Source organism: Apus apus, chromosome 1 (genome assembly GCF_020740795.1).
Source record: "Apus apus isolate bApuApu2 chromosome 1, bApuApu2.pri.cur, whole genome shotgun sequence".
In the NCBI taxonomy this organism is placed as follows: domain Eukaryota; kingdom Metazoa; phylum Chordata; class Aves; order Apodiformes; family Apodidae; genus Apus; species Apus apus.
In genome coordinates this window covers 131485983-131508878 of record NC_067282.1, presented here as the reverse complement: position 1 = coordinate 131508878, position 22896 = coordinate 131485983, and the positions used below count along the sequence as shown (strand labels likewise).

Genomic DNA, 22896 nt, shown 5'->3' with positions numbered 1-22896 from the left:
AAAAAAAAAAGAAAGCTATTTTTCTTCAACACCTCTGTTCTTTCTAAGCCTTTTAGTCCCAGTCTTTCTCCTGGTGGAGTCCATGTGGGCTCTGACACCAAGAAAAGACAGGGAGCTGACTTAGTATGCTGTAGTAGGTGAAAATCCTTTAGTTAGTACTTTCCAAAATTCTTGATCAGAGCAAAATACATGTACATCTTACCCAGGGGAAAACCAGTTCCAAAACACTGCTGTGTCCATTTTCCCATCTCTCCTGTTTTATGCTTTGAGATATACAAAGAGGAAATACAGAAGTTAGTCTTTGATAGATCAAAACGTCCCATATTTATTCATGAAGCATTAAAACACCAACAGAATATATGATGAATATTACTTTCTTCCAGAGCAAAGGGCTAAAGCCACAAGGTGTTGATCAGCTAACCAAACTTGGGGGCAGTGGGTCGAAGCAGAGGGTGGGCTGTTACAGAGGTGCACAGCTTGCTGAGCAGAGCAGGGTCTCATCTCCTCATCTCCCTTCTCTTTCCTGTCACCCCACTGAAGGCATTTGCAGTGACTCTGTGATCATCACCACCATGTCTTTTGTGCTCTACAGGAGTCCCAGCAAGTTTAAGCCCAGGGGGGAGTAGGCAGAGGTCAGGAAACTGTGAGCCAAGCCTCACCTATCAGGGCCTGGCCTCCAGGAGCCTCATGCCTGGGAGGTGATAGGGAGTGAAAATATGTTGGTGACACTGAAGTCAAAGGATTAAGGAGTCAAAAGTCTGGCTCTGGTGGAAATGCTGCTTGGCCAGGGCCAGCCAGCCATGTCCCACAACAGCTCCCTGCTGCCAGCCTGCCTGCAGCACAGCCTAAGCTAGGGTGCTGCAGGCCAAGTTATCTTCTGAACAGCAGTGACATTCGGTAAAGGGCAGGGTGGGAAGCATGCCCTCCTCCGCCAGCAGAGCCTTCCTCTTCTTCTGCCAGCCTGGTGACAAGGGTGCGAGGAAGCCCCAAAGCTCAGCTGTCATTCAGCATCCCCTCCATCTCTTTCCTGCTTCTTGTTATCTTCTTTGTGGAGAGGAGAGCCCACATTTTTGGCCTGAGGGAGGAGTGGGTGTGACAAGGGTCGTGTACGAGAGAGAAAGATATATCCTTTGACTTGTCTTGGCTTCCACAGAGAACAGAGATGGAACTGTGTGAGGGCTGGAGGTGAAACCTGGGTACAAGCAGTAGGTGAGGCGCACTCCTATGTATCTGTCTCACACAGGAGGCTGCCCAGGCGCAGGGCCACCAGCGCTGCTCGCCGCGTGCTGCGCTGGAGTCGGGTGAGACAGGATGGTTCCTGGAAGGCATTGCTGATGCCAACAGCTGGGCCTTACATTGCCAACCCGCCTGCACACCCCACTGCTCTTTCAGCTTGCTCCAGGCGTGCCTGGGAGCCAGGCTCAGGCCTTCACATGGCTGGCAACACGTAGGCAAGAGAAAGGGCCCCCTAGCAAATGTGCCCCACAGCCACGCTTACTAGTGACTGTTATTTTTAGCTGCATAAAAAAGGCCATTTGGAAGCTGGTCTCAAAAACCTTCATTTTCTGAAGCTCCTTACATGGCAGCTTGGCAGAGAGCAGCTTGGTGATGCTACGTCTACTCTAGAAGCACTTTCCATGACAAAAACTAAAGCACGTACACCGAGCCATGCTCTAGATCGGCCATAGGAGACTTGACTGTGATCTTCTCACCCTGGAGGTATGCTGGTCTAGCCCTGGCATGATGTGTCATCACCAGATAGAAGGCATTTTTTGGGTGGTATTTGAGCTACTTAGACAACTAGGTTTTTTGACAGACTGGGTTTTTCAGTTCTTGGTGGCTATTTTTGCTGCAGAAAGTTTTTTGCTTCTCTGAAGCCTTATGGAAATATTATTTGCTTCCTCCTTCCTAGTGATCATGGTACAGTTTTTCTGGTATGTGTTTGCTCCACCCCACCTCAGAGACACCCTTGCTCTGGCCAGGATAGGGAAATCCCTAGTCATAGCAGGGCGTGAGCACCAGCTGCCCTGCCCTTGCACAGATAGTTCTGCAGGCAGTGCAAAATGCTGCCAATTCAGAATTGCTCCTACATTTAGAAATCCATGCTGCACAAGTGGAAATGACAGTTGGAAGGACAAACTGACATACTTGTCCTAGTATAAGGACAGTAAGACCTGAAGTACTACTAGAGACACACTTTCAGGGTGAAAAAGCACTGTTTGAATGTGGTTTGTTATTCTGTGCTGCTTATTAAGAAATAGTTATTCTTTTGCCCTCATCAGTATAAACTACGTCTTTGCGAGACGGGCAGTCTGTTACAGCTTTCCTCCCTCCACCCCATTTTAAAAACATTCATTGTTGCAGAGATGTATCTTTCAGGGCTGTTGGCCCAACTCCACTGCTGGTGTGTAAGGCTGATTGTCTTCAGAGGAGTTACACCAAAAATGCATTTGGCCTTTTGTGCTTGGAGTATAATTGGTGGAACTGGCTAGATGCCGGGTTTGAGAGCCTGCAATTACAGTAATGTCAACATGATTTTTAATGGGACTGGTGATTTAGGGTCCTCCACAACTCACAGTTTCTTAAATTGATCTGTTCTTACAAAGTGCCAAGCACTGATACTTCAGAAATGTGTCTGGGGTCCCAAGCATGACCCATCAAATCACCAGTAGTCAACCCACTCATATTGTTGTGTATTAGTAATTGGATTAGGTAACCTCTATAATTAGTCACTCTGAAAATTCTTATGTATATTTTATATGGCAGTCATCAATATGCTCACTTTGCTGTTGGTCTCAACCTGCATTTGAAGAGGTTTTGACCTCCCTTATTACCTTTCCATATGGTAAATCCCCATCGGGTTAGCATGGATTATACCCAGAGCTTCTGAGAGACAATACATTCACTAAGCATGATCAGCATAATTATAATTAAGCAGTTTGGACCAGATCCTTACCTGGTAGAAATCGATAAAGCACAGATATCTACCAGTGAAGGAAAGGGACCCTATTTCTTAATGTCTGTACCCCTGCGGATGTTTTCCCGATGATTTGTTAAGTTCTCATTTTGTTTATGGCTATTAAAGATCCTCTTCGACGAGTATTTGTATGGCTGCATCTTTAGGACTTTGTGATGGCTACATAATCTCACGAGAGTCCTTTTGCAAGAGAAATGCTCTTAAAATGATTGAAAAACATATTCATTAAAACTGTGTGAATGGTTTTCCTTGTCAAAAACCTCATCCATCCTTGGTGTCTATGGTGGCAGTATGCTGACATTTTCCATTCCCTGGCTATGACCCGTCACCAGCCCAGCCCCTATACTTTCTGTTGCTGGCCCTCAGCAGGTGTTAAGGGGTAGAACCGAACACCCACATAGAAGACCTGGTATCTGTGTTTCCACATCACAAAACATGCTGATAGGCACACCAGGGCAGTGATCAGATTGAGACCCATCTGCAGAAGTAAGTACAGGTTGAGCATGCTGGTGAGGCTGCCACAGTCAGCTGCGTCCCGGTAGATGAAGGTCCTGCCGAGGGGGTCTGCAGTGTCCAGTTTGCACTGGCAGGAATCAAGGATGGTATCACAGGTAAATTTTGTCATCTGCAAATAATGGTGTGCAGCAAAAGCCACTGCCAAAACGCAGGCAACCAGACCCAGGGCACTCAGGAGAAAATACATCAGCTGAAAGAAAGCAAAAACAAAAAGAAATAACCCCACTCTTTTTCCAGCTACTCAGAGAATGAGGAACACAGAAGGAATGCATGCACATACACTGCACAGGGAATGCATGCATTCAGTGTACTATCTGGACACTGTGTGCTTGAAAAATTGCTAGACAGCTCTAACTCCCTGGTGGTGTAAAGTTCAGCAGGTCATCTCAAGAACTAGTAATTCTGCCTTGCGTATTTTATGTGAGTATTGCCTTGCAATTTTGAGACCTGATGAGAGCACCAAGAAATCTGTGCCTCTGTAGAGACAGAAACTCTACAGAGAGAGAGGAAGCATCTTCCTCTGGTGTTGTACCTGCATTAGCAAGACTTACAGTCATTAGCTGAGATAAATTAATGCAGCTGCCTTGAAGAAGAGCTGAGCAGACTGAGGCTTGGGCTGACATCTTATCCCAGGCTGTGCTGAGAAGCAATGTTTTCGAAAGTAGTTTTTGAAACTTTTATCATGTGTTATTCCCAGCTTTTGGATTGCATGCCCAGACAAATCTGATTTATACTTGCAAATCAAGCAGCGAGGTAGCGGATCTCCCACTTGCTGCCCTGCAAATGCAGCCAGCCTGCTTGCTTCCAAGGTCCTACTGTGGAGTGGGAATGCAAATCTCGATGAGAAAGCATGCGCTGTGCTCAGTCTCCTTCCAAAACTTGCCCCATAAACATGGAGGAGTCTTTCAAAGGGGTGAAAGAACAGTGAGCACCTTTCATTTCCCCACGCTATGGCATGAGGACAGGGCTCTGCTTGTCACCCACTACTCCTCACACCAGTGGCAGCATTAAAATAGAGTGACTTTTATCAAGGCTATCTATGCAGAGTCCACCTGCAAAAACTCATGGAAACCAAAAGCGATTCAGAGACTTTGTCACTCTGGGTTGCACCTGAGACCTTTGGATAGCACAGCATATGGACTTCCCTTGCTTTTGACAGCTGGAACTGGAGGTTGCTGAGCTGCATGCAAAAGATGTGTGCATTGATGTTAAAACATATTCTGTGTGTAGCCAAAATAGTAATTTTGGTTCTGTTCAGCGCTGTAAAAACATTTCTTTTTTCTTGGTGTCTTATCTGTCAGACACATGACATGGTTAGGAATCTGTTCTTTTAAGTGGCAGCTTCTCTCTCTCTCTTAACCTTAATACCACAAGCAAACTATCAGTGTAAAAGAATTTTTTATGACCTTGAATCTCCAAGTATGTATGTCTTGATAACATTTGCATTTCTGGTGTATTTGTCTTATAACTACAGTGTGAATAGATCTTCCTATCCATTTGCCAGCTTGAAAAAAAAATAATATTTGGGCTTATTGCAGATCTTAAAGCACTGTATATATTTTCTCCCCTTAATCACCAAATTCTTACAGCAAGATCTTTGTTTCCAATACTTGGCTACTATTAAATTTAATTACTTCCCCTGCAGTCTTAAGCCAAGGGCAGCCTCAAAATGAGGGTGGCTGTTATTAAATGCAAATACTTTACCCCCGCAGCTTTCAAGGTAAAGGTGAAGTCAGAAAATGGGGACACCTCCTCATATAAAGCAGGCAGAAGGGAGCACTGCTGACTGGCAGACCCCCCCCCAAGATGTGCTGATTCGTAGCCCTGCGGCACTACTTGAAAAGATGGTGCAAGTGTGTTTGATGGGGAAAATGGAAAATGGACAAATATTGATGGCTGCTCCTCTTCTCTGAGAGACCAAAGTTCTTCTGCAATGCAGATGTCCCAGTGGACTGTTTGAGAGTCGCTGGGTTCAGACTGGCAGGACAGAATCAGGCTTCCCTAATAAATGAGATACTAAGCCAGGATGACATGGTGTGCTTGATTCTCCCTGGCTGAAATCCATAGCCTAAACTACTACACTCCAGGTACAGTTAGCAAGAATTTGCCTGTTTCCTTCCCTAAAAGGAAGGAAATCTTGGAATCCCTTTGAAATGCACCAAATACATGGGCAGCTTTTACAGCAATCCTCAGAGGTGAGCAGAGCGATGCATGGGGAGGCACAGGGCGATTTCCAAATAGCTTATTATTCTCATGAGATGTTTGCAGAGGAATCTCTCTGTGAGCTGCTGAAAATGAACACATTTCCAAATATCAAAGGTGAGGCAAATGCAAATACTGCTTGTGAGGGAGCACAAGACAGCAAGTGCTGAGATCCCATCAGCAGATTAATCACATGCCAGGCCTGGAAGCAACTTCAACATCGCAAATAAAACCACGTAGTGAATTCTGCCCAGGAACCAGAACTTGCCACTGGAAAACTGTTTTTTAACAGGCTCAGAGAGATAAGACACTGAGATTGCTGTTTAAATGGAGAAAAGGGAAGCGGGGAGAGACAGCATACGGTGAGGTCAGAGTATGGCTGCTCATCCTCCTTTGGGTTCCTCATACGAGGAGGAAACATTTCAGCAATATTTACTGGAAATAGTTTTGCTCCGTGACAAAAAGCAAATAAATAACATAAGATGTGTCAAGATCCTCACGGAAAAGGTTTCTCGTAATTATTAGAGATGAAACCAGAAGGGTTTGCAGAATTGGACCCAGGGGATCCCTTTTGAAGGCAGTGGTGGCTCAGGCACAAGCCCATGCAGGGAACAGGAACCGTGGTGTGTGTCACGGCATGGGCTGCTGGGGCTGACTGGGTGTCACGCTACTGCAGGAGGTGCCATGAGGAGGACCACAGTGAATGATCCATCAAATACTAGCAGATAGCCCAGGAAGTCCACAGGAGATCTCAAAATTTTCCTCTGCAGTCCTTATTTTTTTGTGTGCCAGGGGACAGGCATGTTGCTTTGCCATACTGCAGCTCATGCTTCCTGCAAACGCAGAGATGGGGTGGGGGCAGAAATTCTACCGGAGACTCACCATTGTCTCCCTGAAGAGCAAAGCCCCTCTCCCCTGGGTGGTGGTTTCCCTTTCTCACAGCCTACCTAGGGTAGACTCAGGAAGGGGTTTCTGCTGAAAACAGTTCTCACACCCCCTTGTTTAACAGGATCTAGGGCTCAGGCAAGTGTGACATGAAAGAAGCAGCTGTCAAGTCTGAGGAAGGCAGAGAGGACTGCACAGGTCTCCTGCTTTTTCCACCCAGGGAGTCAATTGCAGGGGTGATAGGGTCACCTTTGGGATTGACCAAAATCCTCCTGGCCTGTGTGTGTGCATGTGTGTGTGTGTGGTCCTCCTCCCATCATGACCCTTGGGCTATGCAAGGGATCCCGGGGTGTTTACTGCACTCCAGGAAAGACCAGCCAAGGTTTTTCTTGTAGGATGATGCTTGGAAGCCTCAGTGGCCACCAGCCACCAGTGTGAAAGCAAGGCCTGGGCTGGGGAGCAAGGCCCTGAGAGAACAGTCAGGGCAGATAATTCTGAACTCAACCACAATGTTGAATAAAGAATCAAGCCCACAAAGGAGCACAGAATGACCGAAGTTGCTCAACTTTCTGTCTTTATTGTAATTTTGCATCCTCAGCCTTGTCGCTGAATAGCTGTTTTGGGGTTTTGTTTGTTGTTGGGCTTGGGTTTTGTTTGTTGTTCAGAGGCAGACTTTAATTGACATTTGAAGATCTGAGAAGTGATACTGAAGATTTAGATGAGTCCCGTGTGATCAAAGCCCTGGAGGAGACTTTCAGCTCCTACTTTGTTTAAAATAGGTACACGCCCTGCAGCCAGAAGCTGCAGTGAGGAGGGGAAGCACTGTGGGATAACGGCTCCTGGTGGGAATGTGGGACAGGAGAGGTGAACAACCTGGGAATGATCGGGTTTTGTGGCACGCTGCAACAGAAAACACCGGGAAGGTGGATTCTGGGGAGGACAGTTCTTAGGGTAGGCAACAGTCCATGGGCTATTGACTGAACCACAAGACTTTCAAGGGAGACCTTAGCTCTAATTCTGCCAGGTGATGAGGAGTAACCCGATTTACATCGCCCGGGGAGCACTTTCAAAACGTTGATTTTTCTTGCAGGAGCGACAGCTCGCATTCCTCACTGCCAGGGTGGGTGGTGTTGCCAAGGGTGGCAGAGATATCCGAGCTGCCCAGCCCACCACGAGGGATGACTCCCTTCCTGCTTGGATGCCAAGTTCAATTGAATGCTGCAAGGCAAGCAATAAAAAGCCTGGCGTGGCAGCTCCCGCCCAGCCCAGCAGCTCCCCAGGCAGCTGTAAGGGCTTACTTGGAGGTGTAAAGGTGATGGGGTGAGATTGTAAAGGCAATCAAAGGGCAGAAACAATTGTTCTTCTTCTCCCTTTCTTTATGTAAGCATGGGAGAAGCTTGAGAGAGGCACAAAAGACACACTGGGGTCTAATTTCTAAGGGAGGATGAATGCCAGGTTTTGAAAAACCGCTCCTTGCATTTAGTTTCCTTCTGCCTTTCTCAGTTAATAATCACTGCTATTTTGTGTTGCTTGTGTCAGTATTTTGCTTCGTTATTATGCGTCTGCAAAATCCTATGAGCCCTGAAAGTTCTGAGAATAAGGAAAAACAGCCCAGAAAACTGGTATTTAAAAAATGTCCCAAGTGTTCTCAGCCTTTCTTTTCTACTTGCTTACTGTTGTCAACGAAGCCCAGTTTGGGGGACTGAAGGTAGGGCATGGTGCACGGTTTCTGCCCTTCCCTTGCAATGCTTGGATGGGAATTTGCTTTGTGGGAGAATGCTTAAGCCCATGGCTTGCTAACAGTTTCCCAGGCTTGCTAATGCTGGACCCTGATAACACCATGTGCTGTGACACAGCTGCTCAGGTACAGCCCCTGTCTCCCCAGCCGGGGAGGTGAGCAAGCAGAGATTTCCAGCCTCTCATTCTTAATCTGTTTGTGCCCACACAGTTTCTTATTTCATGGTGAGGAGCGAAACTGTTGGGAAGATGCTGAGATGCTTATTAGGTAGCACGAAAAATTTAAACTAGACTTCAATGGACCCATTAAATCCCATGCTACTTCTTCCCCAGCTCTCTGTGAGTATCTGTACTTAACCAGTAACCCCCAATCTTTCACTGAACACTTCCCAAATTATTCCAGCTTTGTTGACTTGAATCTCTTCAATATTCTTAAAATATAGCAAATTAAAAGGTATCTTGCTCTGTTTTCAAGTATTTGTCATTAGAGTTTCCCCTCTATGGGCTACAGTTTCTTCCTTAGCTGCCTGAAAAGTACCAGAAAACTATTCTTGCATTTCAGGTGCATTTTCACTTCTTTTAATGTGATCTTAAAAATAGCCCCACTAACAACTTTTCTGGTTGTATTTAACAATATGACAGGAACAAGGAATTTAAAAAAAAAAAAAAAAATAGAGTACCTTTACTGTGAACTGTACACATGTCTTCTCATCAGGTTGGTATGAAATACAAAGCATAACAAATCCCACTAAGGACACCACACAGACCTGCAAGGGAAGAGATTTAAAATGTGTCAAAGGTAAAAAAAAAAAAACCAACAAACCCAAAACCCAGTATTTTTATAAGCCATAACACCCTTCTGTGTTAACAGGACAGTAACTCCAGGAGCAGCGTGTATGTAAGTTGTTTGAGTAGGGCCTAAAGCCATGCATGTAAGAGCCTCATATGTGTGGATGCAGTTCTGAGGAGGGAAGAGCTTTGACTGTCACTTTACAGACACAGAAGCACAAAAAACTTAGTCAGAAGGACATTTTTTCATCAGACCGACAAAGACAGAGCCCAGCAATGGACTCCAGGATGTGCTTCAAGTTATTGTCCCTGGAACTATAAAAATGAGCAGAAGACTTACCCAGTTGGGCTTCCAAGCCCAAAAAGCACCATCCTACATACCACTGGATGCTGAGAGGGTTTTTACGTCACCAGTACAGGTTGTAAATCTGTGACCCAAGCTGCTGCTGGACAAGAAGCAGCACAGTTTCTAGCAGAAGCTTTCAACCTCTCCTAGAGTGGACAGCTTACCAAAGAAGACATCCCCCCTGCAAGAGATGCATTTTAGACCTGTGGCAGTAATTGCTGGTGGTTAGCAATAATGGAGAAGTATTTAAGTGTGCTATTATTTGCTTAGCTGCCTTTATTATTACATCTGAAGATGGTATTTGCAGGAGCAGATATTCACTGGTAGGCATTTTCCAGCCATTTAAGGAGGGCAGAGCCTGCTCTGAGGAGTTAGTCTAGTAGGCATGATTCCCTTTTTAAAGCAATGTTTTCTGGGTTCCCAGTCTAGTGCCTTCTGCTCCCATGTTTTTGAGGGACCAATGAGCAGACCTCACTGGAGGGCACAGGAGCTGAAGCTCTGCAACAGGACTGCTGCTTTTTGGCAGCTTGCCCCCTGCCTGGACAAGAGGAGCTGGTCCCCAGGGACCTAGTGAGGGCTCCCTGTGCTGCTGTGGGGCTGGATCAAGTGATGAAGAGTCCTGACTGCACCCACAGAGGGAGATGGTGGTCTTGGTGGCTGGAGCTCTGCTTGGAGGAATTCACGCATGTTCGGATTGCCTGGGAAAAGCAGGTGAGTTGATGGCATGCCTGCGGTTGAGGATGCCACTTCACACCACACCTCTAAAAACAGGCCCAGGTGGGATGTGCCTTAGTGGGGACCTTAGCCAAGATCAGCCAGGGTTGCTTTTAGAGGTGCTGAGGCCTGTCTTCCCATGGGACCAGGAGCAAGCCTTGGCCTCCTTTGCTAGGAGCATCCTGACTGTAAATGATAGCTCTGGAATTTCCAGTGGCTACAGTGAGAATCTGTATTTTCCCCCTTCCTTTCATTTTACTTTGGGGAGTTTGAAAGCTTCTCATTAGTTTGAGGCTTTCTACCTTCCCAGGGCAGTGGGATTTGCCTTCTTGGGCCACACTTGGCTGCAAGTTGCCCTTGCTGAGAAGTGGGACTATGCCATCGAGATGCCTGCAGGAGCGCAGGGCTCCTTCAATGCCCTGATCCCACCTGCTTGCTGCACACTGCACCCAGAAATGCTGTTCACATCCAGCTTTCCAGCTCCATGGGGAACTGCTTGTCCTGCAGTGGAAAATGCACAACTGTATAGACAGCAATGACTAAACACATTTCTTTTATGATCTGATAAATAAAATACCAAGTTTTTCTTCATCTCTGCATTGTTGATGTAAGGCACTAAACAGCAGGTCTGTAAAGAAGAGTGTCTTGCAACACACTGATAGTCATGCCCCTCAAGAACCTGTGTGATTAATAACACTTTTCCCCATAAAGTTTTGTTTCATGTCTTTTCAGTAGGACATGATTAGGAAGCATTGCCTGAGAACATTTCTAAAGAAAGCTTCAGTATTATTTACTCCTTTCCGTGTCATGTGTATTTATATTCTAGTCCTGTGACTTACACACAGCCTCCAATTTATTTGTTTTCTTCTTTTCATTGTTGACAGCCATAGCTGACAGGGTTGTCGGGGGAAAAAAACAACCTTTCTTGTCAAAGGTCCTTCAGTGCTGGGTTGGGGTTTTTTTTGCCCTATAGTGCTTTTATGTGACTCAAGTATGTTTTATTTCTCAGGATTAATCGCTTATGTCCTTGGTCGCTTGCACTGTACATTAATCTTTTAATTCAATTAACATGCCCATAAAACTTAAATCTTAAGGAGATAATATCTCTAGTAATATCCAAATGATAAACTCCCCCACTGGCAGTAGAGGCTGAAGGAAAGAACTTGCCACGAGAATTAAAAAAAAAAAAAAGAAAAGAAAGCTTAAATAGACTTTCTTAAGATGACGTTCATGTGAAAGCAAAGGGGCTGCTCACATCAAAGCTAGACCTAAGGATTTTCAGGATCTGGTGCTGAAGGATCTTGTTATGAGCAATACATTTAATTTTCTTTGCTTCAGCTACACTAGTGGGCATTTACACTTGCATGAACCGAGGGTCAGATTTGCCTCCAGGTTACTCCAGTGAGACATCATGCGACTGTGCCCACTCTCCCATTCCCCTTCCCATTTTCCCACAGAAAGCCAACAGAGCTGCATTCATTTCTGAGGGCAGAGCCAGATACCAATGGTGGAATTTTCTCTCTGCCATCAAGTGCCTTACACAGCTTCTGCAAAAACTGTGCCAGCTTTCAATGCAGCAGGATCAGACCTCCCTCTTCAGAAAGCTTCCCATACAAAAGACTATAGTTTAAAAGGATTTCCATTCCTGCACGGGCTTTCTAAAGTTCCTCTGGGATTTAAATAATATACTCAGGGATACTTCAAGAGGCACATTTGTAGAGAGGTATTTATAAAAGATTACACTGGGTTGGGATTCCAGCAAGTCTTGGCCAAGATATTTTCGAAGGTTTAAGTATCTCTTTTATAAAAATATACCAGAGATGTATATTTTTTTGTAAGTGAGGGTAAAAAAGAATGTTGCTGAGAATTATGACCCATATATGTTTTCCATGTTCATACTTTGAAAGGAAATTCACTCACGGAAGCAAACCGAAGTGTGGAACGTTTATACAGAAAACAGCTTTATGCTTCTATTTTATAAATCATTGCTAGAATAGTTTTGAATTATACCTGTGCAATGTAATAGAATAACTATAAAAATCCTCTGGTAAATATTCGTTAGGAGCTGCTAAGTGACTAAGACAGCTGCATTTCAGCAAGCACGTTCTGGATACTGTTGATGCTGATTGCTAAGTAGCATTAGATAATCCTGAGTCCTAGTGCCTCAATAGCCATTGCAATATCCCAGCATGAAGCACACATTTCCTATGCCTTATTGACTAAGGACACAACATAAAATGCAATTGAATTTGCTAAAGCAAGTTTTAGCTTTAGCACTTGCTTGCCACCAATCGACATGCATTTGTTATACAAATAAAATAGGTTCTATAAAAGCTGCACGATGACAGTTAATTAGATCAGCTCTTGTAACTGTTATCTGGAAATCTAGAAATATGCATTTCTATGCTGAGTAAATTTCAACTCCAGTTGATTTCACGATCCCATATTTCAAAATTTTCCAGATGGACTAACACACCCTTTGCTGAATAGGTAGTGACGTGAGAGGTTATCCAAGGAAAGAATTTAAATTTAGAAAAGTCCTGTCTAGAAAAAGACCTGAATGTGATACAGATGTATTTAGGAAGGGCACAAATTTATTTTTGGTTAAGGCATACCCTGTGAAACCCCCCAGCTCACAATCCAGGGAAACCAGCTGCTTACTAGAGCTAGCTGAAACAAACTTAAAAGTTTATGCTCTGGAAAATTTTCAATGCTGTTCTTTTCAGTAGGAAGCAGTAGATGTTCCTTCCATTAAGCAGGAACATCTCAGGGCTGAAAAGTCACTTAAGAATTCACTTTCTTTTAAACCATAATCAAAACAGGAGCAGACATTTTCCAAGCTGCCACCACCCCAAACAGGGCTAGTCATGAGAACTGAATTAAGATGCTATAGATTTCAGCAGGAATGGGACCTGATCCCAACCACATTTAGGAGTGGGTCCCAGTTGATTTGCCTGGAAGGATCCCTTCACCCATGGAGATCTAGCATGCAGTCCCTGGCTCTTCAGGAGTTTGGCAAACCACCTCCCTCTGTATGCACACACGGGCTGGCACCACTGGGTGTTTCTCACAGCTTGGAGCCTCACACGCTGCTGCAATACAGATGGTCCAACAATGAGCCTGTGACCCAACCACAATGCACATTTGGCACTTGCCAGGAGTGTGCCTTTACATATCTGGACCATTTTAAAAGCAGAACTCAACCAGTAAAGAAGATCAGTCTCAAGTTTTGTATACCCAAAATCTCCCACCATCAGCTTTACTTCAGCCAGTCTGAAGAGCTCCAGCTGCCATTGAACCACAAAGGGCTGATGCTCTGCCCAGCACAGTGCCAGCATCCTCCTGCACTAGCCAGCCATGTCCCTCCCACTGAACTTATTACACTCTGAAAAGTCACAGGGCAGAAAAACAGGCTTGTCATCTCCAACAGGAGCAAACACAGGTGGCAATGCAGTTTGGATAAAGCTCACAGACGTTACCGCCCAGTGAGGACCACGAGGTTTGGGGCAAGGGGGCTGCTCTCCCTGTCCTCACCTCCCTGCAGCTCACTCAGGTCTGGTCCTGCAAGGACTGAGAACATGGTGTATGAGTGGCACAAGGACACACCATGGTAGTGATGAAGATGGTTACGTCATGTATGGAATTGAGGGAAATATGAACACGTACGGCACAAATTTCTACTGTGGTTTGCGTTCATGATATTTACACGCTGACATGTTAATGTGGTTTGCTTTATTTCAAAAGATTTTGAAACCACAGATTGCTCTAATCTGTCTGCATCTTACCTTTGTATTATTTGTGAAAATGATTTTTCTTTTGTTATTGCTACAGTTTTAGTCCAAGTGTTGCTATAAAGTAGGTGTTTTTTACCCAACAAAGCGTTTCCTACCCTGAGCATCTTGGAAACCCTGGCACACAAGGCTGGTAACACAGGAGAGTTGGAAACATTCACTAAGACAAGAAGGAAGGAGGCAAAAACCTGGTTCAAAGGAGCATCTTGAACCTATGCCACACCACAAGACAAATGCTGCAAACACTCACAGAGACATAGTACAGCTCATCTGCTCTTTATATGGGGGCTCGTTAGGGAGAACTTCCTGCAACAACCTTTAGGGACAGAAAGCAAACACGTTGGAGGACAATACCTCTCACATACAGGCCATGCAATGCTACACAGCATTGCTGAGAGCCACAAGTGGACTCTTCCTTTTTACTAAGGAACTCTAAAACTTCAGGGGAAAAACTGCTATTAACAGAATTAGGGAGAAAATTCCATTACAGACAAGTTATTGCATAGTTGCTCACTTCAAGCACTACATATCTTTCTGTTTGTAAGGACAAGTGTAAATAAATTCTCTCTTGTAGTTGTCTCTGAAGTGTCTGGCTTATCCTAAGAGGTGATACTTACTTTGATGGCTCACCCACCTGACTAGACATGGCAAGCCTTAGCTCCCCTCCACACATTTGTAGAAGTCATGTTACCCACAAATTAACAATCCCACTGGACACTGACTTTGATGCAAGACATGAAATGTTCCTGTTGGCTTTGCCATTATGAACCAGGATCATCTCTGATGCCATCATCATCAAGGAAGTCATGCTCTTAACAGCCATAAAACTCCATTATAAATGACCATCCCTGCCCCACCTACAGAATAAAATAACAATGTCTTTACTACAGGTCCCTTCAAACTATGCAAGAACACAGTGGCAGATACACAACTTTCTTTTAAATGATGTAATCTAAACCCTGCAGGAACATTCATAATCAAACAAAACCATATTTTTCTGTAATGATCTTTGCTGTTTCACTCAGTTGCTGAGCAGTAACAATGGTCATTTGTGCTACAGTGAGATTTAATGCCATGGGCAAAGCATTGCCAAGGCTATCATCACTTCCAAAGCCAGGAGCTGCAGCAGCAGTACATCACTGCTCTTCATCAGAAACACAGTGCTGGGCGATCAAAAGCCTGAGGGGACAGAAAAAAACAACAACACTAAAAAGTCCCAGAACCAGCATAATTTGCAAAACAAGAAGTGCAGCATGGCTAACAGTGTTACATGGACATGACTCACAATTTGAAATGTGTCCCTGACTATGAAGCTATGGAAAGCCATCATCTCTATAGTCATAAGGTTACCTAGGCTGAGGAAATGTGTTTGAACAATCTCCCCCTCAAAATATTACCTTGGCTTTTTACACAAACATAATCCAGCCAGGAACTGGTTTTTTCCCTCCTCCCCCTTGAGGCTGTAGCTGAATCAGGGGGCTAAACCACAGAGCTGTCCAGAATTAGATCAGCACTTGACCAAGTATCACACAGAGCTCTGGTGTGCAGCTGCTTCAGAACATTTCAACATTTTTTCCCATCAAAGTTTTCCACTCTATACCTGATCAAAATAAAACTATGGATTTCAGTTAATCGGGCATCAATGCATAAACACTCTTAGGAAACTATGAGATTTAATAGCAGAAGGCTCTGAAGAATACAGCTCTGGTGCTACATACATATATGGCTATAAACAAGCACTGGAAACCTCACCATAGCATATTTTATGCAGCATATCTTGTTGCATACCATCCAGGGTTTCACATACTTTGGGGAAGGTTTGATTAAATACCTAAACTTGGAGGCTCTTCTTGAAGGCAGTCCTCCCTCAAACCTTTTGATGTTTGGCTATGGCTAATCGAAGCTAGTTTGTATTAAAAATGGACGCCTGCATGACTGTGATTTCCATTAGCTGCTTTGATGGCACCAGTTTTTTAAGTGTCATCTTTGATTAAAAATTGAAATCGGTTTCCCTAATAACAAGTAAAAGCTAAAACCTCAGCAAGGCTGTATAGGAGGGAAAGCCTGACTGAAAGCCACCTTCACAATTGCTCCAGGAAAAGGTGTCAAAAGCAACAACACAAAAACACAGCAAGGGGCCAGGGCTAACAAGAAAGTGTCTCTCTGCTTTCAGGCTTTAAAAGAGATCACATTTCAGGGGGTTTTTAAATAGTCAGTCATTCCCCAGATCAATATGGAAGGGGATCCGTTAACTCTTGCTCTAGCTGGGGATGCTTCCCTATTATTGACCCTCTCTAGGAAGATAAAAAGGTTGCCTCACACATAGAGCAGTTGTCTGATGTGTGGCAGGGCCACCACTCTGCAGCCTGGGAGTCTGGCCTCATGGAAAAATGTTACATCCAGCAACTGGGAGGATCTGAAAAGAGAAAGGCAAGGAGGCTGACAGGGGTTTACGCTACAGGTTGGCCTTGTTTTATCATGGGAAAGACCATCTACAGAAAAGCTTTTAGGTGGAAACATCTCTAGAGCCTCATCTGTAGGGAAATTGTTAGAGACAATGTGGCCCTTGAATTTCTTTGTTTCACTGATACAGGGAAAACATCTGCAATACAGGAACAGCTATGGGTACAGTAAAGCCCTTCAGTCCAGAGGAGCCTGGGTCTGATCAACCCCAGATTATCATCAGCACACGTTTAACCCAAATTTCTAATGTATATCACTTTACAGAAGGGTACCATCCTTTTTTCCCCAGGTGCCTGTATACAACACTTCATCCTTTCAGCAACAGCCTCACAACAATGTTGTCAAAGCTTCTCCTTAACAGTTACACACATCACCATAGTTTTACCCATTTTCAGGACGAAAATCCCAACCCCTGGCCTCTCCCTTTTGCCATCTTCCACCATTTCTAAAGTTCAGCTTAATTTCAGGGGGCTTTACTGCTTCCCTGGGAACTGTGGATGCTGGAGCAGCCTTGCTGAGACCTGTACAAGCCAAAGAGGGTGCTGGGTGCAGAAAGCTTGTCACACTGCCTTCCTGCCCTTCCAGCCCCAAAGCAACACAAGCCCTGACAACCTGAAGAGGCAGAAGCTGAGTCAGCACTGCCCATTACAGGCAGCACTATTGATTTTGGCACTCAGGTTTACCAGCCCACGAGCACGTGTTGAATCAGTGGCAGGATCCATCATCTGAGTCAGACTCTGATGCAGAAGTACATCAATTAAACAAACATCTCAATTATCAGAGTCTGATAGGGGCACGCAGCATGAGGAGATAGTCCTGGCTGGTTACTACCCACATAGTACTAAGCCTAGAAAGATCTTTTAAGCATGAAAGCCAGCCAGACTCCTTTGTCAGCCCAGGCTGCCTTACACCATTCCCTGAGGCTGCCATGAAACACATTATCTCTTGTGCTTTGCTTTCTGCAAACTGTCCCACACAGCTGGGTTTTCCAGCCATCATAGGATCTTAATTTTGTTTCCTTTGGTGAAGGTTTTGGCTTAATTTTTTCTAAAGGTTCTTTAAAAATATAAAAAATTAAAGGGAAAAATATTTTTTTACTCCAGGTAAATTAAGAATAAGCAAATTGCTTTTTCAGTTAAATATCTGCCTACCTTTTGCACCACAAAGCCCTGCATCAGCCTCACTCCACCAGGGCAGAGAAACCAAGGCTTGAATGCTGATGCCAAAAAGCAACGAGCCATGGTTTCCCCTTGGGTAAAGCTCGGGACCCTCTGGCCTAGGGAAAAACCAGGGGAGATGTGGTCCTGAAGGGCCTGAGCAGAGAGAAGCATCAGAGCTCCTGGGCTGGGGCCTCAGTTTGTGGCAGATCTGTAGAGACAATTTTTGCAATAAAAAAAAATGCCAGCTGGAGCCACGATTGCTGCCTTCAGCAGGTCAAGAAACAGATTTTTTAAAAAAATGTTTTTTAAAATCCCAATTTTATGTGCATCCATACATATACATGGATTTAAAGCAACTTCCTGACAGAAATAATAAACACCCTGGATAATCATTTCTGATGAGCATTTCTGTAACTTCCTTAACTGCCTGAGTCTGCAAAACGGGGCTGGAAGGGAGCTTGCCTGTGAAAACTCTGATACTCTCTACTTTTGATCACAGTGGAAATAATCTAAGAGCTGATTTTTTTCAAGGAGAAATACATCGTTTCTTCTTCTGGGTGTCAAAAGGCCACAAGCTAATGAAAAAGAATGAAAAGAACACCATTAATATCTACTGCTTCTGCAACACTTTTCATCCAAGGGTCTCAAACCCAGGGGTGAGGGGTAGCCATTTTTAACCCCACTTTATAGGGAAAATAACAAAGTCTTAGCAAGGTTAAGTAACTTGCCCAAAGCTACACAGCAAGTCAGTGGCAAGACTCAGAAAAACAAACAAACAAACAAACAAAAAACAAACAAGAAGAAAGGCCTGCCCTCCTGGGTGGATTTGTGAAGTTTGTTTAAGCTCCCTCAAAACTGTTAGAAGGAAGAAACCACCAAGGTGGTCCAGGCTGCAGTTTCAGGTGCTCAGGACAGGTCTCACAGAGGAGTTGGGCAACTGCTTCAGATCTGGGCAACTTTGGCTACAGGTAGGTGAAGCAAATGCTACCCTCACTGGTTTCAATTGTATTTATTTGTCTGCCCCTAGCAATCCAGCTGAGGCATTTCACAGGGAATAGGTTGTTGAAGTTGAAGCAGAAGTGGTATGTCATGTAGGCTCTGTGGTTTCTGTCCATAAACCTTTCCTTTGGTTTCTGACTAATGCCACAAAGATTTTGGATTAAATGCATTTCCAACTTGTAGGTTTTAACTGGGTTTCATGCCACATTTATTCCACAGGATGGTGAACCCACTCCCTGACCTGTGCTATCCTCACAAACCTAGGCAGTCATGTTTTGAACTGGTTTAATTCAGACTGCCTTGCATGCTTTTCCTTGGTAGCATTTTACTCTAGTTGCTTCTCTAAATAAGTTCCTTTCCATTCACAGTGCTGCCCTTGATTTTCAGCAAGGAACAGTGTCACCATTTTGCTACTTATAAAGAAAAAAAAGAAAATCTTTCAATCAATCAGGGTCTACTTAGCACATTTGCAATCTTCCTTCATTTTTCTGTCATCCTGCATTAACAGCTGTGGGGTCAAATCAAGCCCCTGGTGTAATTCCAAAGGAGTAACACTAGGAATGAGCTTCACCCATTAACTCTAATGTCACTAAAAAGGTCTCGATTATAGATTTTTTAAGTTCTTGATTCTGAATACCAATCAAGTCCTTTAAAAAGAGCACTTGAGTGGGATGCTACTAAAACAAATATGCTCTGGTATTTTACACCACATATTTCTGTTCTGCTGCTCATTTCTGCACAAGTAAACGAGTTTTGGGAAGTCACTTTCTGCCACAAGGTTTGTTCTCAAGCCATCCTGTACCTGTATGCCTTCCATACAGCCTCCCACAGCCACCCCAGCCCACAGGACATCCAGCCACACATAGGATGTCCTCCCCAAGGGTACTCCTCCACGGACCAGTATTTCCACATCTCTCCAGAGTCTGGTCCTCAGCAGGCTCCCTGCCACTGCTCACCAGCAGCACCCTTTGACCTGCACACACAGGAACTCCAGCTCAGCAACTCCTGGCCATGTCTGTCTAATGCCCCGCTGGGCTCCAAGTACCTCCATGGAGACATCCTGACACAGGATCAAAAGGCAGGATCATGTCATACCTCCTGCATTTTGCCCCTCAGATAGACGCTTTACATTTCTCCCATGGTACATGGCTCCCCAGGAGCCTGTCTGGCCACCTGCCCCCAGCACACAGTCCCTGCCATCACTCTGAGGCCAAGCAGGGGAGCACCAAAAGTACATTTTGAGCCAGAGAGGAAACAAAACACAGTGAGTTGAACATGCCAGTGGCTCAACATCGCACTAGAGTACCCAAGGCACAGTAACCCCTCCCCATGGGTCCCTACCTGCAGACCACCAAGTGCACTGGTCTTCCCAGTAGCCAGAGCATCCCTCAAACATAAGGCAAAGCAAAGCCCCGACCCCCACAGCCAGCTCACTCCCAGGAAACGTGTTCCCCCAGGGGCTATCCTGGCTGGCTGGCCAGGGCAAAATGTGCCCACCACAGCTGAGACCTGAGTTTTGCCTTGAGTTCGGGATTAGCTTAGGACCACACATGGTGAGTTTCGCCTGTTCTTCAGGGGGGATCTCTGAAAGTAACTGAGCTTTGCCTCATGTAGGCACCTAAATGTCACTCCTGCTGGCCAACAATAGGGGTCAGAGCTCAGTCTTCAGAAAATAATTACTTCGGTGGGGTTTCAGGCCTCCCAAAGGGAGATCAGGCTTATGTGAATGTCATGGGTGGATGCTGTTTGGACACTGATGACATTCACATGGACCAGGGGATGCTTCCACAGCCTTCCTCCCATCCTTGGCCATAGGCTGTTTCAGTCCAGATCACTCTTTCCCCAGACTTTGTGTGTCAATTTTTTAGTGAAAAATCTATTTCAGACCTGGGATGCTATGAGTGTTGTTTGGAGAAGAAATAATATGACCTCCAGAGTCCCCATTTATAAACAGGAGGGGTGAAAATGTCACATGCAGCCATTTTATCATCCTTACTCCATCCTGGCTTGTAACAGTGGAAACCCCAGGAGGAAGTTCTCCTGAGCAAGAGCAGGCTCTCTCCCTGCAAAACACTGCTGAGCTCTTAGATATGTCTTTGGCTGGAAGAGAAACATGAAGGGAGAGGTGAGTAAGAGGAGCTCTTCCTTTGGGAGCTCAGGTCCTGCTCTTTCCACTCTTGAGAGTGTTGGCCAGTAGGATTAATACAGCAAACCACAAACAGTTCAGGTGTTCAGATAATCCTTCAACTGGCAAGGAATTGCATTTATGGGAGATGACCCCATAGCTGTTTAGCACTTCAAGAAATCTTACAGTCTAACAACACCCAAAACAGTGCTAGCACATCAGTACAGATTTCCCTGAAGTCCGCTGCCTAGGGAAAAAAACCTGTATGCTAAACTGCATCCATGGCACATCCCAGGCTCATAACCACCAATCCTGTCTCTCCACAGGCAAGCTGCACGTCCTGGAGCACAAGGCCACACCGTGCAGGGTGCTGAGACAGCCACACCTCCTCCCCACAGCAGGGTTGGCACTCCAGGCTTCCCCAGTGGTGGGTGATCCCTCCTATCTACACCCAGCAGGACCCTGCCCTTTACCTCATCCTGGCCAGCCCATGGGGCGAGGCTGGTGTGTCACTTGAAACTGAGCTTGACAGGGCAGGAGCCACTGATGGGCCCTGGTACGGGCTCCCTTTCCCTGGGACAGGCTCCTTTTCCCTGGGATAAGCTCGCTTTCGCTGTCACCTTACCCATCTGCCAGCAGTGTCCTCCTCCCCACGGCCACACGCTGTCCTTCCCTCCGGTGGGGGAGAATCACAGAATCCTAGGGGTTGGAAGGGACCTCGAAAGATCATCCAGTCCAACCCCCCTGCCAGAGCAGGGTCACCCAGAGCACATCACACAGGAACGTGTCCAGGCGGCTTTTGAATGTCTCCAGAGAAGGAGACTCCACAGCCTCTCTGGGCAGCCTGTTCCAGTGCTCCCAGTCAGGGAGCAGTGGGCAGTAAAGGGGTTAAATCACGGCAGTTCTTCAGCACAGCACAGAGAGGAAGCTCAAAAGACAGCCATTTCTCTCCTCTGCCTATTGCCAACACACCCAGCTAAAAGCTGAGAGTTACAGAGTTAACACGCTCACTTCCAAGACCTGATGGTTACGGTTTGGTGGGGAGAGAGGGAAGGCAGCACAAGTAATCGACATATTTTTTTTTTCAGCATCACCAGGCAGGAGCTCACTGCGAAGCAGAAGCTAGTACATCCACCTAGTGAACAGCAACCCTGTGTTTTATTTAAGCTCTGTTGGGTATTTCAGGGCAGAAGATGAAAGACCGTGTTATTCTGCAGAAGCAGTTTCCTTGGGAAAGTAGACGCAGACATTTAATCCCAGGAATATTTATAGTTAGCATAACTCAGATGGTGTTGTGCATGCAGTTGGTTAGTCTAGAGTGGAGCGTCATGCAGCTTGCATCAAATGCTGGCAAAGGCACTTAACGGAGAAACAGACTTTATGCTTACAATTATCCCAGCCCAATATGGAGTGTCTCTGACTAGCAGAGAGGAACTGATGCCTGCCATAAGGAAGCCCAGCACTGTTACAGAGGTGCCTAACGCCAGCTGCAGCAAAGCAAAGAGCAGCGGGAAACGGCAGCCACAACAAGTGCGGGATTCCTCCTCCTGGCCGGGTTTGGGATCCCCCTTCGTTTTCTTCTGCTTCTTCCTCTTCATCGCGGAGTCCTGCGTCTTGCTCGAGCCGGCGCTTTTCCCCCCTTCGCTTCCCTTCCCTGGCTGGCTCTGGTTACTCAGGGACGTGCCTTTCTGGGCTTTCTTCTCCTCCTCCTTTCCCATGCCGATGAACTTTTACGTTTTCACGTGTGCGTGTGTGCGTGCGTGTGAGTTTTTTTGCCCCCACCTCCCCCCCCTCCCCGCCGCGAAGCTTCGCGTTGTGCTGTGGCCGAGTCGTTCCTGGTATTTGGAATCAAGGAGGGTGAACAAATATGGAAAACATTTGGAGCAGATTGTCAGAGCTTGGAAACACATATAGCCCAGGGAAGAGGGGTTCCTCCAGGGGGGTAGCGAACTGCCAACGCGCAGGGGACCGGCCCTGCCTCCCCCCCCCCCCGGGGCTGGCTGTGCGGGGCTGCTGCGGGGCTGAGCAGACGCGGGGCGGGGAGGGGTGTGCGGGGCGGTGGAGGAGCTGGGCAGGCGAAGGGCAGGCGGGAAGCCTGTGCTGGCGGCTGGGGAGCGCGGCGGGGGAAATGCGGCTGAGCCGGCGGAGCCAGGCAGCGCCGGCCGCACCCGCGGGGCACGTTTCGCGCTGAA

The 22896-nt window shown here is 45.9% G+C and overlaps 1 protein-coding gene across 1 annotated transcript; it reads right to left on the bottom strand.

Moving 5' to 3' along the window:
- Positions 1-294: 294 nt before the first annotated feature.
- On the bottom strand, positions 295-22498 carry SSPN (sarcospan). Its single transcript, XM_051628078.1, has 3 exons — positions 22093-22498; positions 8998-9084; positions 295-3683 (listed from the first exon to the last, which is right to left on the bottom strand). The coding sequence occupies exons 1-3, from the start codon at positions 22420-22422 to the stop codon at positions 3318-3320; spliced, it is 783 nt and encodes a 260-aa protein (XP_051484038.1). The 5' UTR covers positions 22423-22498; the 3' UTR covers positions 295-3317.
- Positions 22499-22896: the final 398 nt, after the last annotated feature.

What these genes read in the sequence shown, in the direction of transcription:
- SSPN (XM_051628078.1), bottom strand. Translation starts at nt 22,422, where the DNA reads ATGGGAAAGGAGGAGGAGAAGAAAGCCCAGAAAGGCACGTCCCTGAGT. An exon ending in CATATTGGGCTGGGATAATT is followed by an intron (nt 9,085 to 22,092) that starts GTAAGCATAAAG and finishes CTTCCCTTGCAG; the next exon opens with GTCTGTGTGGTGTCCTTAGT. An exon ending in GTGTACAGTTCACAGTAAAG is followed by an intron (nt 3,684 to 8,997) that starts GTACTCTATTTT and finishes GCTTTCTTTCAG; the next exon opens with CTGATGTATTTTCTCCTGAG.